Genomic DNA, 14,596 nt, shown 5'->3' on the forward strand with positions numbered 1-14,596 from the left:
CCTGAGTGATGTAAAATTAAATTGCAATCAAAGTGCTGTGTGTAAACATTTGTCCGCTTCTTCTTCTTCTTCTTTTTTTAACAAATACATTTATTTCTTAAGAGATTGTCGATGAAGGCTTTGTACTCTATGCATCACCTGTGCAAGGAGAAAACAGCCCACTTCCCCCCCCAACCGCAACCGCCATCACCACCACGTACACACTCGCAAATGCACAATGTGTGATTATAGCGATGAAATATGCAACAAGAGATTAGACAAATCACTGTACTCCTGTGCTGCATCGACTCGATGCAAATTTAGTCACTGATCCGCTATACTAAGAGGCTTTATGGAGGAACTTCATGGCTGTTAGTTATATAATCTAAAATAGGACAAAAATGCAATCACTGTTCTTATCATGTGAGGGAGATGTCACTATATCCAGTTCTAGTTTTGTGTGGATACGTGGGAGAAGGCTTTAATAAGATCATTTACTTCCAAGCGTTTTGTCCACAAATCAGCTGCTTTTTGATTCCACTTCATGTGAAAAAGTCCAAATAAAATAAATCGTCGCTAAATGTGACAGTCCTAAAGGGCAGGTTGGTGTTGCTGTTTCTACCCTCCACCCCAGGGGGGACTCGACACCCCTGGTGTCTTTCTTTAGCTCTCTGAAAGTGTGTTTGGTCTGTAATGCTTACCCTCCCGGGCACCATAGCATTGCAGGTTTTTCTTTTTCTTTTTTCTTTTTTGCAAGAGCTCTCATTGTAATTGGCTGAATATTTGATGTGTGTATTTAGCATTAGTATGGAGACGCTGGTGCAAGTTGTGCCAGGGGATGTAACACTGAGTAAACTCTGGGTTGCTCAAGTGAAACTCGTTCAAATTGTGGAATTCGTCGTTTTCATTTGGCCTCTTTTTTTAACTTTTTTATTCGAGTGACGTTGGAGTTATTTCTTCATGCGTGAATTTTGCTTTGTGAAGGGGAAAAAAAATCTGGTCCCCGGTGCTTCAGATAGTGTGCAATTTCATATGCGTGTGCAAACTTTTACTTTTGGTGTCCTCACAGATTTCTGCTTGGCCACAGGAGTTCAGTCAGTGCCATGCAAGCTGCATCCAACCCAGCCACCCCCAACCCCGCTCTACTCTCACTGTCCCTGCTCTAACACACGGACTCATGTGCAGCATTCACACTGATAGGTGTTGATATCACAGCAGTACCACCGACTGTGAAGACCTCCTATTGGTGATGAACAGCTGGGCCCAGTGTGGCCCACCGGTCACGCCAATTCCACCATCCTTGGTGTTTTTTTTGGTTTTGTTTTGTTTTTTTTGTCTGTTTAAAGGTGGTGGTTGTGGTGGGGAGGGGTGGGGAGGGGCGCCGCTTGTCAAGTGAATTAAAATACCAAATAATAGTAATAATAATGATACTGAAAAGTTAATAAAAAATGGCATGTTCCTCCCTGATTGTGCGAGTGTTGTGGTATTCAATTATGCAATTTTCATTGGCATATTAATCATCTTTTCAACAAACAAGCCGCCGTTAATTAAAGCAAAGCATGGATAAAGACGTGTTGCCGGATCATCACTCCGTTTATCACCGCGCACAGACCCGCAGTTAAGTAAATTCAGGCTGTGAGATGAATTTCAATGGTCCCCCCGTTTCCCTGTTTCTTCCTCTCTGTTTTTCCTCTGTGTGTGTAGTTAACCATTTATTTATGTGTTGGAGGCGGAGTTAGTGACGTTTCATGTCGTTGTGTTTGGGAAATTGATTTTTTTTTTTTTTTAAAAGCCAATCAGTTAACCACTAGTTGTGAATGAGTTTAATTGTTTAATGCAAGTCTCGAGTTAATGTCTCTTTCTCTTCTGTTCAGATTTCAATGTAAAATTCTCTTTGATTACGTCTGCCACTGCTCAGATTAGTTAAAGCGACTCAAAGTGAATGAATTTTGATTTTTCTTTTTATACTGTGTCCACACTGGGCATATAGAGGAGTCCAGGGGAACTATGTGACATCTTGGCATACATAGGACAGCTCTGTCCATTCTTCTTGTCTCATTTTTCCTCTGGCTTTCTCCGCCGCCTCTGTGCCTTGCTCATTGGTGGGAGGGGATGGAGATTATTCAGGATCTAGTAAGATATGGGCTCCTCTCTAATCATAGCTCACTGCCTCCACTGTCATTCAGTCACTAAATAGAAGTGGGGAGAATGTCTTCGTGATGGGAGCAGCCAGACAGTCAAGCAAGCGCTTGAGTTCCGCCAGGAGAAGAAGAAAAAAAAAAAAAAAAGAAGTCGAAGCATCTGTAGACATGTCGCTTGTCCCTGTCCCTCATTGTGGAGCAACTTTATCAGTGCCAGCCGCTCACCCACTTGCTAAACTGGAGGGCCAGTCGCCTCTTAACTTAAACATAAGATCTTTGTGGTTTGAAGCACTCGGCTGCTCTGCGCCCAATGTGGATCTGAAAGGCAAACACGACTCCTGTGTCGCCGTCGCCCATCACAAAATCGCACCACATGGAAAAGTTGTTTGTGCTGTGCTAGCTCGAATCTAAATGCACTCAAACAGACTGTTGCACTGGAGCAAGATCCACCCCCCCTCCCACCCCCACCCCTCAAAAGGAAAAAAAAAAGAGAGGTGATGGAGAGAGAAAGAGAGAGGGAGGGAGACAGAGAGGGAGAGAGATGGAGAAAGAGGAGGAGGAAGAGAGAGCGAGAGAGGGGGAGAGAAAAGTCAAAAACCTCCACATAACAATGCCGGAGAAAAATCAGAACATTTTCCACCGAAAGATGGGCCATTTCCAAATCCTTGTGCCCTATCAGACAAATTAAAGTAAATCAAGCATGAAATGAAGCAGAAGAGCCCGGAGATAAGGCTCCTTTAAGTCGTTTACAGATTAGGACAGAGAGAGAGAGAGAGAAGGAGAGAGAGAGAGAGGTGCATCTGGTCTCTGGCAGTGAAGGAGGCTAGTTTCTCATTTCACAATAGCAGCCTGTGTATAGGATTACTCTCCCCTGTCACCGACATGAGGAGCAGTGGGGGAATAGACGTCCACAAAATGTGTCTAAATATGTCCCCTCAGAAATATTTTTCCAAACCGAAGAGGAAGAAACAAAACAACAAACCTCTCAGTGTCGACCAGATGTGACACGTGATAAACGGGCATGTTGCACCGGCGCGTCGACCCGGGCGTATCGCTCTGATTTGTTTATTTCAGTCGCCCCTTCACCTTTTCTTTTGCTCAAGTGGCTTCATCGCTGCGCGGCTTAAAAATTCAAATGTATTCAGGATTGGCTGAGCTACGTCACGTGACTGTACGGCTGTCAGCTCCTATGCGCATGTTAAGCACGCCTCGGATCAGGTCTTTGGGGAGGTGGGAAGAGAAGGATGTGGTGGTGGAGGTGGTGACGCGGGTGTTGGTGGGGGGGGGGGGACGTTGAACAAATGATATTCACAAAATGTGATTTTGTTTTTAATATCGCTGTAAACTGGGTTGTTTAATATGTGCGTCGCACTTCTATTTTCTGTTTTACATCAGCAGATTAATTGCTGTTTTATTTTAGCATTCGCAAATAATCAAAACATAATTATGGAGCTAGTTGCTCATGGAGGAATGATATTTTACAGTGCTCACACAGACACAGGCAGACACACACTATAACACCTCATTCATGCATGCACACAAAATGCAAAGAGGAGCTACCCCTCCCCATACCCCTCTAACACACACATTCACACATACACACATCTCCACTCTCACTCACACACACACACGCGCTCCCCTTCTGCACACCCACACAAGGCAAGGGTGCGCTGCTCTTTGATGCCGCCCGTCGAGCTCTCGCCGGATTTTGTTTCACTTCTTTCCGTGTAGCTTTTCTGGGAGTGATGAGAGGTGGGCTCGGCTCCAGCGCTCAGCCCGCTCCGAGAGAGACGAAACCCGGCCCCCGTCGCCGGGTAGCTGCTCTCCAAAGCCGCGACCTTGACCTTCCCGGCCCAAGTCTTAGGTTTAGCTCCTTTATCGCGCTATCTCCAGGCATTTAAAAATACTCCTGAAACTCAATGATTTAACCCGCTTTTACGCTGTTCACATCAAAACTGGATGAAAAAAAAAAAAAAGCTTAATCCATCTTATCTGTTGACTGTCAAACTGCTCCGGCTAAAACCTACTCACAAAAGACAACTAGGTCACCCAGGAAAAAGAAAAAACTGAATTCCCTGTTACTCAGGGGAAGTTGCAGGCTGGTAATTGACTTGGGAGGAGATTCAGGAGTACTTTAAAAATAGCATCCTTGTCAATTAACTGCAGAATATCAAGAAGGTAGCAATGTTTACTTGTTTTCCTTGCTAACAAAAAAAGTTGTTAAAGTATTTTTTTACACGGCCATATTTTTGAAAGCAATCTCCACCTATAGTTATGGAAAAGTATAACTCTTTATGACACTGTTTGTGACAAGACTGAACCAACAGAACAGCATCTTTCTTCTGCTCCTAAAATCTTGTTATCCTTCTGTCTCGAGTGCGTGCATTCCCTATTCACATACAATCACTTACTCATCCGTCCTGACACACTCAGGTAGAGTAATGTCCTTTTGATGGTTCTGAAATTTTAAAGAAAAGCATTTAAAATAATCAGATTCCAGCATGAGTGGTGTGTGTCCTCTAGATGTTGTCGGCGATACGGCGATATCTCTGCGCGAGGACAGTCATTCTTTAAGTTTTCCCGTCTCGCTTTACATGCTATCAATAGAAATTGCACTGCTTCTCTAAAGATGGATGTCTCAGAGATTGTTGTCAGCCAGCCTCCTGCTAACTTCGCCTGGCTTTTGATGAGACGGCGTGCTTGACAGCTGGTATATTTCAATTGTTCAATGACACCAAACACCAGTCTCTGTGTTGATAATGTACTAGAGGACTGAAACTTTTGTGTGTGTGAGTGAGTGTGTGCGCACATGCCGCTATACTTTTCTAAACGTTCCCTTTTTCTTTGTTGTTTTAATTGCTGCAGTTTAAAAACGAGATCAAAAATCATGAGTATGAAATGACCCTTAGTCTTGGATCCCCACATAAACACTATGTCCGGTATCCCTAGGATTACTTCCACAACTTGCAATAAAGTGGCTACACAATAAAGTGTGTTGAGCTGAAAGCTCAACACACTTAATTTAAGTTCCAAACAGAGTGCATTTCCTCACTTGGCCACTAGAGGCCACCTCCAAAAACAAACCAATCCCCCAGACTTTTTTCTTAACTTTTTATATTAAGACTTAAAGATATTTCTCTCAGTAAAAGAGACAAAACCGTTTTCAGTACTAGGGGCCAACATAGGTAGATACAGCTGGCATCTGTTCTGAAAGCTTCACCTCAGTTATTTCGAGTCATCGAACTAGACCACTAGATACATTGTCATGCAATTTGAACACAAATGAATAGCTGCACTAACCCTGTCCAAGAGGCCCGTGCTTCAGTTTTGCTGTGTGAAATTCTCACAAACAAAAGGCTATTTTGAGTGTGACTTACTAACTAGCAGGTATCTGTATCTGTGCGATACAGCTAGAAAGTCTACAGATGCCAATTGCTGACCAAGCTAAGTCTATGTCCACTTTTTACATACAGTCTATGGTTACAGGTTACCATGGAGCCTGGAAACAGGGAAAAAACTATTTGGGAAAACTGAACTAAACTAAATCCACCTTGAAGCAGCTGGCTAGGTTTTGCTCTGCTTTCCATCTTTATGACAAGCTATGCTAACTGGATGCTACCTATAGCCATAAACTTGAGGTAGACTGAATGCAGTTGGTACTCGTTTTACTTTTGGTACTACCACACCAAAGCTAGCGAATGAAAACAAGTTTAATTTTCATATGATGTTTCCTTCCTTCCTACACTACAAAGGTAACATTAAATAACAATATCCTTAAGTAGTTTATGGTTTCCAAAGTGCATGGATGTTTTAAGTGTATCCATGCTGGGTACACATAAAGCAGTAGCATGGTGCACTTGAAACACCCATCCACAATGCTACCTAAGCAATTCAGCGCAAACAAAAAAGCCTTTAAAAAACTGAAGTTAACAAAAAAATATATGATTTTAATTAATTGTATTTATTGAGCAACAGTAATTTGTAAAATGCTGAACAGGAATTGCATACGCACAAATATTTAATTGTATTTCAATTCATTATTTTCTTTCTATTGAGCAACTTTTTAAACTTATTCATTTAAAGAGCAATTGCAAACAGTAATAATAACACTGGAGGCTACAACCACATAACAATAGCCTACTAAACCATTAAAAATAACAGTAGTTCATTCATCTACTGAATTAGGCTGTCACTTAAGCCATTCACAGTGGTGGCATATGTGGTTCTGGCTTCAATCAGCGATTTTTACATTCAACCACATGTTTGACTTTTAAGCAGCAATGTTAAACAATTCAATTAAACACTATTCAACGCAATTGGATTCTACCACAGGTACAGTTGAGAAATTGCATCTCGTTTTTAGCCAGCTGGCCACACTGCACATTACTCTTAATTGTCCATTAACCTTGAATGACACCACGGCATGACATACGTTAGCCTTTAAAGCACAGAATGAAGATGACAATGATCCCACTTCAAGTTAAACAGTGAAAAAACCCACATGAAAATGACATGGTGACATGAAATACTTACCTTACTTACACTGACGCTTGCCTACTTCAGATTTCCCACATTCAAACAGCATGCTCATGTGCAGGGCAAAAATGACTGATCTGACTTGTTGCACATGTACAATTATTTGAGGTTTTTCGACTGTCCCTCTTTTTCAGCTGTAACTCGGTCTACCCTAAAAGGCAAAAACAGTAAGAAAGCAGATAAGATGCTCTCTTTATTTTAAACAAGCCCTCTCCCCAGCCTTAACAATGTGTGCTAGCTGCCTCACCTTAAACATAATTATTTGGCGCAGCCTAAATCTAAGTCAGGTTAGGTTTTAGAGCGGATATTGTAAAAAGCATAATGTGTGCAATCAGTCGTCTTATCAGGAGACTGAGTTGAAACACCCATAATTACATCTGTCTTTTTAAAAAACGGTACTTCATGGGCATTGTTGCATGTATCAACAACTAGAGGCTCGGAGACTTCCATCCAAACGACCTCCACAGCCACCCCCTAGCCCCCTGCTCAGCCTGTGTGGAGTGTCACAGCTAAAATGCCCTAATCCCTTTGGCTTGTTTAACTCTTTCCCCTCAAGCCATCCACTGCCTGAAAACAAGCCTGACCTGAAGGGGTGAATCCCCCCTACTAAGCCCTCTCTCCTTCACCCCCTCCACACTCCCCCCCCCCCTCCCGCTGTGGCCAAACTCATGTGGTTGCCTGGAAACTTGCTCCCCAGCAAACGTTCTCCCCGCTGCTCAAGGCCAAGCGCGGCCACATGTAGGCAGGGTTAGGGCGGGTTTGGGGAGGGCGGAGGGGCGGGGTGAGGACAGGGGAAGACGAGGTGGTGCTGCTGGTGGTGGGGGTCCGCAGTTGTGTTAACACAAGTGCCTTTTTCAAAGATAATAGTGTGGGCTCTGGGTTATAAATGATGCATTTTGCTCACTTGGACCTGATAATAGGGTTTGGGTAGGAGGGGGGAGAAAGTTCGTTGCTCTCTTATCAAAGCTCTGTGACATTTCTCCTTCAGCTGTAAAATTTCATATCACATATCTGCTTTAAAGATGTGGCACCTTTTGTTGAACTGATACACTGCGTTCCATTTCACCCCATATGCCGCTCTCATGGTATATTAATTTATAGCCCATTTGCTGGCTCTATAGCATGGCCTATCAGTGGAGATGACTTGGATTCAGTGGGACATCTGTGAATTGCCACGCACAGGTTATTGAACTTTGAACAGCAGCCATTTGTTTGCCTTGATTCAGAGGCGCTGCTTGATATCAAGAAGGATCGCCTGCTGTGCGGGGCTCAAGCACAGTTTCCCCTCTTGTTTCGACTCTGTCGTTCCTTGTTTTTCCCGCAACATCTGCCTTTACTGTTAATATACTCGCACTAACTGGATAAAGGTGAAGTAGACCAGAGACTGGAATGGCTATTTTAGTGCTGCGGGTAATTTCTTTTCCTCAAAGTAAGTTTGTTCTTTGAACTAGTTACAGAAGTTAAATTCACATGGAAAATACCTCGAGCGGATCCCGGTTCTTTAACAAATGTTAATATGCTTCAGCGAGATGATGATGATGTCATTTGTCATTTCTGACCATTAGCAGAGGCCCCACTCCAGGCCAGAAATTACATTAAGAAAATTCAGGTCTGAACGTCTTGTGCATTAATAGAAACATTTGTACTAAAATGCGAATCAGTCATTGAATTTTAAAGTATAGGGTGGATGAAAATTTCAGTTGGAGCCTTGAATTACAGACAGATGACAAATTAAAGGAAAAAAACACTGGGTCACTAGCACAGCCGCAGTGATTCCTCAAGTCTTTTGAACTATCTGTAGCTCTTCTTAAGGGACGTTTAGTTATTTTAGTGTTTTCACAAAGAAAATCACAAACACTGTTGGTCCAGAATCCCCCTGTAAACCAGTCACCCATTTGACTGGTAACCTCTCCATCCTGCCCTGTAGATGTGTACATGACCATCATGGAAGTGTGTCCCCTCCAATCTAGGAAGAAATTCTTAAAAGTAATCATGAAAAACACAAACTTGGATTGAATTTCAGATCCTCCTCCCTCCAAAGAGACAAGTGGGCCCAGATCACTCTAGGGAAATACTCCTGTAATTTGTAAGTCAAACCTGTTGTCATCTTGTAGAATTACACAAAAAAGATTAATTTTAAACATGTAAAACTCACATAACAAATATCATATCAAATAAAATAAGCACTATGCAATCAAACATAGTAAGAGGAAGTATTTATAAAGTGATATGCAAGAATTACATAGCCTACCCAAGACTGCAGTGGACAAACTAGTGGAAATCAGTTCACCCTAAGCCTGTCACTATATCACGTTATCATAGTCAGCAAATTTAAAGAAAATCAAAAATAATCACATCTGTATCTTTTTTTGTAAAATTGATTAAAAACCAAATACAGATACACAGAAGGTATGAGACAATCCATAACTATACAAAACCACACAAAAAGAATAATTTACAAATGTATCACATGGGTATTATTGATACGATATCAATATACGCAATCTTTCATATTCAGCGTAACACTTACTGCCAGTCCATGCTTATCCTCACACCCCTAGCGCAGCCCTATAAAACACAGCTTTCGTTTTGAATGTATTAACCTCTGTGAACGTCGTATAGCTGTAATAAAGATCTGTAACAAGCTAATACAGAATGGAATGCAAATGTGAAATTGTCAGGTGGTGGAATAAGATCATTTTCCCCAACATAATGGAGAAATAAAAAAAAGGTGAATTGCATGTTAAGGGATTGTTGAAAAGAGTTTCATTAGATGTAATAACATTATTCAAAAGTAGAAAGTGGCAGTTCACCTCTGTCTGTCAATGGTCCACACCCATTTATTCTTCACATCATAGCAGGCTGGCATCCTGCCACTGAGAAACTCATTAGCATTCAGTCGTACACCGGAGATGGGAGAGAGGGAGACGAGGTTCCCCATTTCTTTGCACCAGAGCAGAAAAGAAAGACAGGACACACATGCACACATTAAAAAAACAAAAAAAACAAACAGATGCCAGTGTGGAGCATCTTGGGTGCTATCTGAGGAAGATCTCTCCACACAAAGGGACATTCATTGGTCTGCCAAGTATCTGTGGAGTGCAGGAACAGACCCTAGAGTCTAGCGACAGATGATGATCTTATCGAGGGTGGGGTGGTGGTTGGGTGGGGGTGGTGGTGGTTGTGGATAAAGGTTGTGGTGAGGTTTTGGTTGGGGATTCGGAGGGGGGGGGGGGCTCTCGAGCCACATCACGAGCTCGTGTTTTGCCAAGTGTGTGGCATTTGAGAATTGGATGATGAGGAAAACACTGAAGAGAGAGAACACAGGCGCTGGGTTTGTTAAATCTCCTAATAGCCCATTATGAGCTTTCCTCTTAGTTCAGTCTGCCGCTCGCAGTTTGACGGGTTAAACAGTGTGACTTCTGTATTTGTTCTAAATTTATTTGTAATGAGTATAGGTAATAGAGTTGGGATTTGGGGGCTCGTAAGAAATTGAATTATCACTGTGACATAAAGAGTTTATGCAACCGTAATTACAAAAGTTGTCAGCAGCTAGTAGTTGATGACAGAACACATCTGTCAATATAACTTATTTATTTATTTATTTTAGTTTATTTTCCTTTTTTTTTTTGCCTTGCAACATTCACAAACCTGTAAATGCCCATAGAGACACAGACAGCCCATGAAGGGGACTCATTATTCATCCATGGGTGTTTTTGTGGAGATCTTCCACTAGTATCTGCAACAGATGTGACAAGCCATCTGTGAGCCAAGGTCCTCAGGCAACATTTGGTGTGAGATGCACACAACTGGCACCTAAACATGGTGGACCACAAACCACACAAATTGAATCGTACCCTCTTTACCCCCCTCCTCTTTCTCACGCCTAACGCTACCCGTTACCCCCTTTTTTTTTCTTCTTTTTACTCCAATCACCCCCCCATCCATCCACCCAGAGAAGAGAAAGAGAAGGAGAAAGGAATCAGAGTTGTTGGCTGGGGATGGCTTGAGCTGTGTGTCAAGCGGGGCTAAACAGGAACTTGCATCCAAGCGGTTAAAGGCCGTGGGTCTTATCTGAGGACAAACAGAATGCATCAAGCGGTGGCTGTTGCTCTCAGTGATGACGACCAGCTGTGCACCAATGTTTAATTATTTCTCTGTAATGAGCTTACCCACCTTCCACTGCAGCACCAGGAGGACAGCATGCAACAGCAGGAACAAGGGAGGAGGGGGGCAGAGGATACAGAGGGAGGGTGAGAATGAGATAATGTAGTCCAGATTATTATCTTGTTTTTATACGGTCAATTTCATAAGTATAAGTAAATGTCCAGGGCATCTGTTTCAATCTTATAACAGAGGTTTGGTCTGGGGAGTGATTTTTTTTTTATCAGAGGTGACGTTTAGCTTTTTAATGCCACAGCTGCGACTGTTCTTGATGATCGCCAAGGCATGATTTTCTAGTGGGCAGTAACACGAGCCTGATGTTTCAGCCATGTTTATGCATGCAAAGCTTCACATAAGCACACATTTCCATAGAGCCCTAACGGTGGAGCACAATAGCCGGGCACTGATACATGGTTGATATTTACAGAGTAGAACAGGGCTGAATAGGTCATTATACCACATACACATCGTAAAGTTCACTGATCATTTCAACCCAACCCATTTCAAACCAAATGCCCCGAATACCTTTTAGCCTCATGTGTTAACAAACAGGTTATGAGACACAGTGTTAACAACACATGTAGAGTTCTGTTTGTATATTAATAACACGCATTATGATCACTCGTCCGGACACACTGGGGTATATTTACCAGGTTTGCTTCATGCTGATGGCCTGAAGCTGACCTGAATTTGCACTTCCCAAAGGTCACCTCAGTCTTACTTAAAGAAGTTCTGAAACATGACTCACGCCTGATAAGAACATTATTTGAACTTCTCGTGTCCATGGAGACTATAAAGCGAGACCAAATGTTGCTACAGATGTTTGAATCCAGCAGCACTTCTCAGAATTGTCAAGGCAACTAGTTAAGAGCTGCATACTTTCTCTTTGCAACACACACACACACTCAGAGAAACATCCTCCTCTGTAAACTATGTCACAGCCTGCCATGAGTTTTATCATAACTGTTTGATTAATCACCACGTCAAAAAGAGTACACTGAATCTAAGAGATAAGATAGCTGGGTGGTTGGGGGGATGAGTGCTGGTAGTACTAACAGTGCTATCCGTTTCCACTGTTAATTAACTGAAGATCTGCACAGCACTAACAAGGGTCCTGCCTTCCTGGAACAACAGGAATAGGGCTGCCACTCGCTGCTCTCACCAGCCAGTAAGCCTGCACTGTCTCACAGAGATTATCTCTACACAAGACACCTTTCAAGTAGGGTTAGCACACCATGTGTCTGAGGAACGCCATCAGATGGATGCTCGCTTGATTTGCTTATCCACTTTGAAGCTGCTTGGATTTTAACCTCTACTTTTTTTTCCTTTTATTTTGAGGGAGTAAAAGGATTGCACATGTAGGTTTAAACCAAAATAAGAATGAATGAACATAGCTGTGACTTGATGTAGAACTTGTGCGCCATATAGAGCATTATGGCTGACTGCTTTGGCGTCTGGTGTGTTTTTTCAGGAGAGCTGGACGCATTCCTTAAAGATGGTGAGCGTCGTATCCACAGCCGGCAGCAACTCCCTTTGGGGACAACATGGGGACCCTTTGAGGGGAAGATTGAAATGAGCACTGACAACTCTACACTGGTAAGTTCTCGTTTGGCCAACTACTGTAAAACGTTAAACATTTAGCTGTAAAGCATCCGTAAAATATGAGCAGAACTCACTAAAATGATAGTACAGTCTATATTATAAAATAAAAGTATGATTTAAGAAGTGAAATGAAGATAAAGTGTCAAATAAATTTTAATTAAATGGGATCAGGCTCACTGTTCCAGAGTCCTAAAAGAAAACAGTGAGTCAGCTCTGCTCTCTATTCAAAATGTCAGTGTCTCAACACTTCAGGGATCTTTGTGTGCTTTTGTTTAGAAGGGAAAGGGAACATTTCAATAATCAAAAAGTGATGCAACAAAGGCATTCTGGTACCTACGGTGAAATATAAACAAAACAGTCGTTGAAAGCGATAAAAACAAGACTGAGCTTCAGTACCACATCAAAGCTGGGCCAGTTGTCATCTGACAATCAAGATTTTTAGCTACCTACTAGATTTTGCTGTACATTATAAAATAAGTTAAGGTCCAAGATTGAAGAGAGCATTTATTTAGTCAGGGCGCAAAGTCAAGCTTAGCTGAAGTGGAGGCAGATTAGGTGATCTGCAAGCCGCTTTGCAACCACAGACAGTATAAAAGCTGGATGTAGCCGCCCATTGGTTTCTCTGTTTTTGAAGCTTTGATTTATGATTGACATGTCATTAGCCAACGAGTGAGCAGTGGCTTTTTCTCCTTTTTGGAACATGGTTTATCCAAGATTAGCAGAATAGATGTAATTTAAGAATGAGTGACTACAACCAACTATTTTCACTATAGTCATGCTGACTTAAATAATAATTGTATTTCATATCCAGATTTGGCTAAACAAAACTGTATGATATATTTTATAGGCTTACTGAGCCATTTAAAATGATGCATACTTTACAATGCATTATTGTTATTTTTGTAAAAATCCATTGAGGGCTCTATAGTGAACTAAAGTGACTAACCCCTAACCCAAATGCTACTTGTTTGCAGTAAAAGCCTGTTTTCTTATTGTTGAGTCATGTCATGATTAAACTTAGGTCACTAAATTTAGTCAAACTTTGCCCTTAGCAGCCATGGGGACTTGATCACTAGAAAGTTTTACAGCTAAGCCCGTATTAATGGCATCTCCCCTGACATTCGAACCTACCGAGGTGACTCTTTTGGGATCCAACTGGCCCCCAACATAAGCCTTTGAAGTGCATCTGTTTTACCCCTTTAATCTGCATATTTTATGACAAAACATTTTAATTGGTGGATTTGGAGCTCAGTCCAGGCTTCAGTTGAGTGAAGTCACAGCCCATTATGTTTGATGTTACTCTGCGCACAGCAGCTTTATAGCTCTTGTTTCGGAGATCCCAGCAGAGACTCGTGTTGACCTGCAGCTCTGGTGGAGGGACAAGCCCTCCGTGGGTTTGATATTCCATTCTGCATTTGGATTAATTAAGAAATTCCTATTAAAGTCAAAACCAGCCTTACATTCATCTTGTTTAAAAGGAGAAAAAAAACACAAGAATAAGTCCAGGAGGATTTCAGACTCAGAGGCCATGCCATCCATTCTCCCAGATTCCTTAAACGCATAACTTTATTAAATCATTTTCGGAACACTTTTGACTGCTTTCTAAGCTCCCCTCATGGTTTTGAAGTCATCAGTGGCTTTAAATAACTCAGGCCGTATTATAGCCATGAAATATGGCTTCTCTCAGGGTAAAGCCAGTTATCCTTGGGCGGAAAAGTGATTTGACAGAGTAACACCTCAAGTTGCCTTCCAAAGTAACACACTCCATATATTTCTCGATGAGCTGCTGCATGAATTTCACTGAAAGGCATCCAAAATCAACCTTCAACTGTCCCTCAAATGACCCGCCTCCAGACTCATCAAGTGACGTCATATAAAGCATCTTCTTGAATTGTTTGCTAGTTGAGCTTTTCCAGCAGATAAAAACTTTACACATTCATCAGACTCGCTGCTGAACAAGATGCATAAACTGATTGTTGCTCTTGGCTAGAATGAGAAGTTCTTAACGAACTACCCCCTGAGGAATTCATCACTGCTGTACAGACGCTCCTTAGGTTGTTGGTTTTTTTTTTAAGTGAGCAGGTGCTGGTCATCACCTGTAATAGGCTGTGGAGGGGTTACAGAATATGCCAAACCTCTATCGCAATTAAAAGCAGAGGAAGAAGCTCTTGCGC

The 14,596-nt window shown here is 42.1% G+C and overlaps 1 protein-coding gene across 2 annotated transcripts in view; it reads left to right on the forward strand.

Annotated features, from left to right (window-relative positions):
* zfpm2a (zinc finger protein, FOG family member 2a) overlaps nt 1-14,596 on the forward strand; it is a 123,488-nt gene that overhangs the window by 44,924 nt on the left and 63,968 nt on the right. For both annotated transcript variants that reach the window (XM_040012721.1, XM_040012720.1), the window contains exon 4: nt 12,292-12,416. In XM_040012721.1, the coding sequence (XP_039868655.1) occupies nt 12,292-12,416 (125 nt within the window). The remainder of the gene's footprint in view (nt 1-12,291; nt 12,417-14,596) is intronic.

Source organism: Simochromis diagramma, unplaced genomic scaffold, assembly GCF_900408965.1.
Source record: "Simochromis diagramma unplaced genomic scaffold, fSimDia1.1 OVJJ01000618.1, whole genome shotgun sequence".
Lineage (NCBI taxonomy): Eukaryota > Metazoa > Chordata > Actinopteri > Cichliformes > Cichlidae > Simochromis > Simochromis diagramma.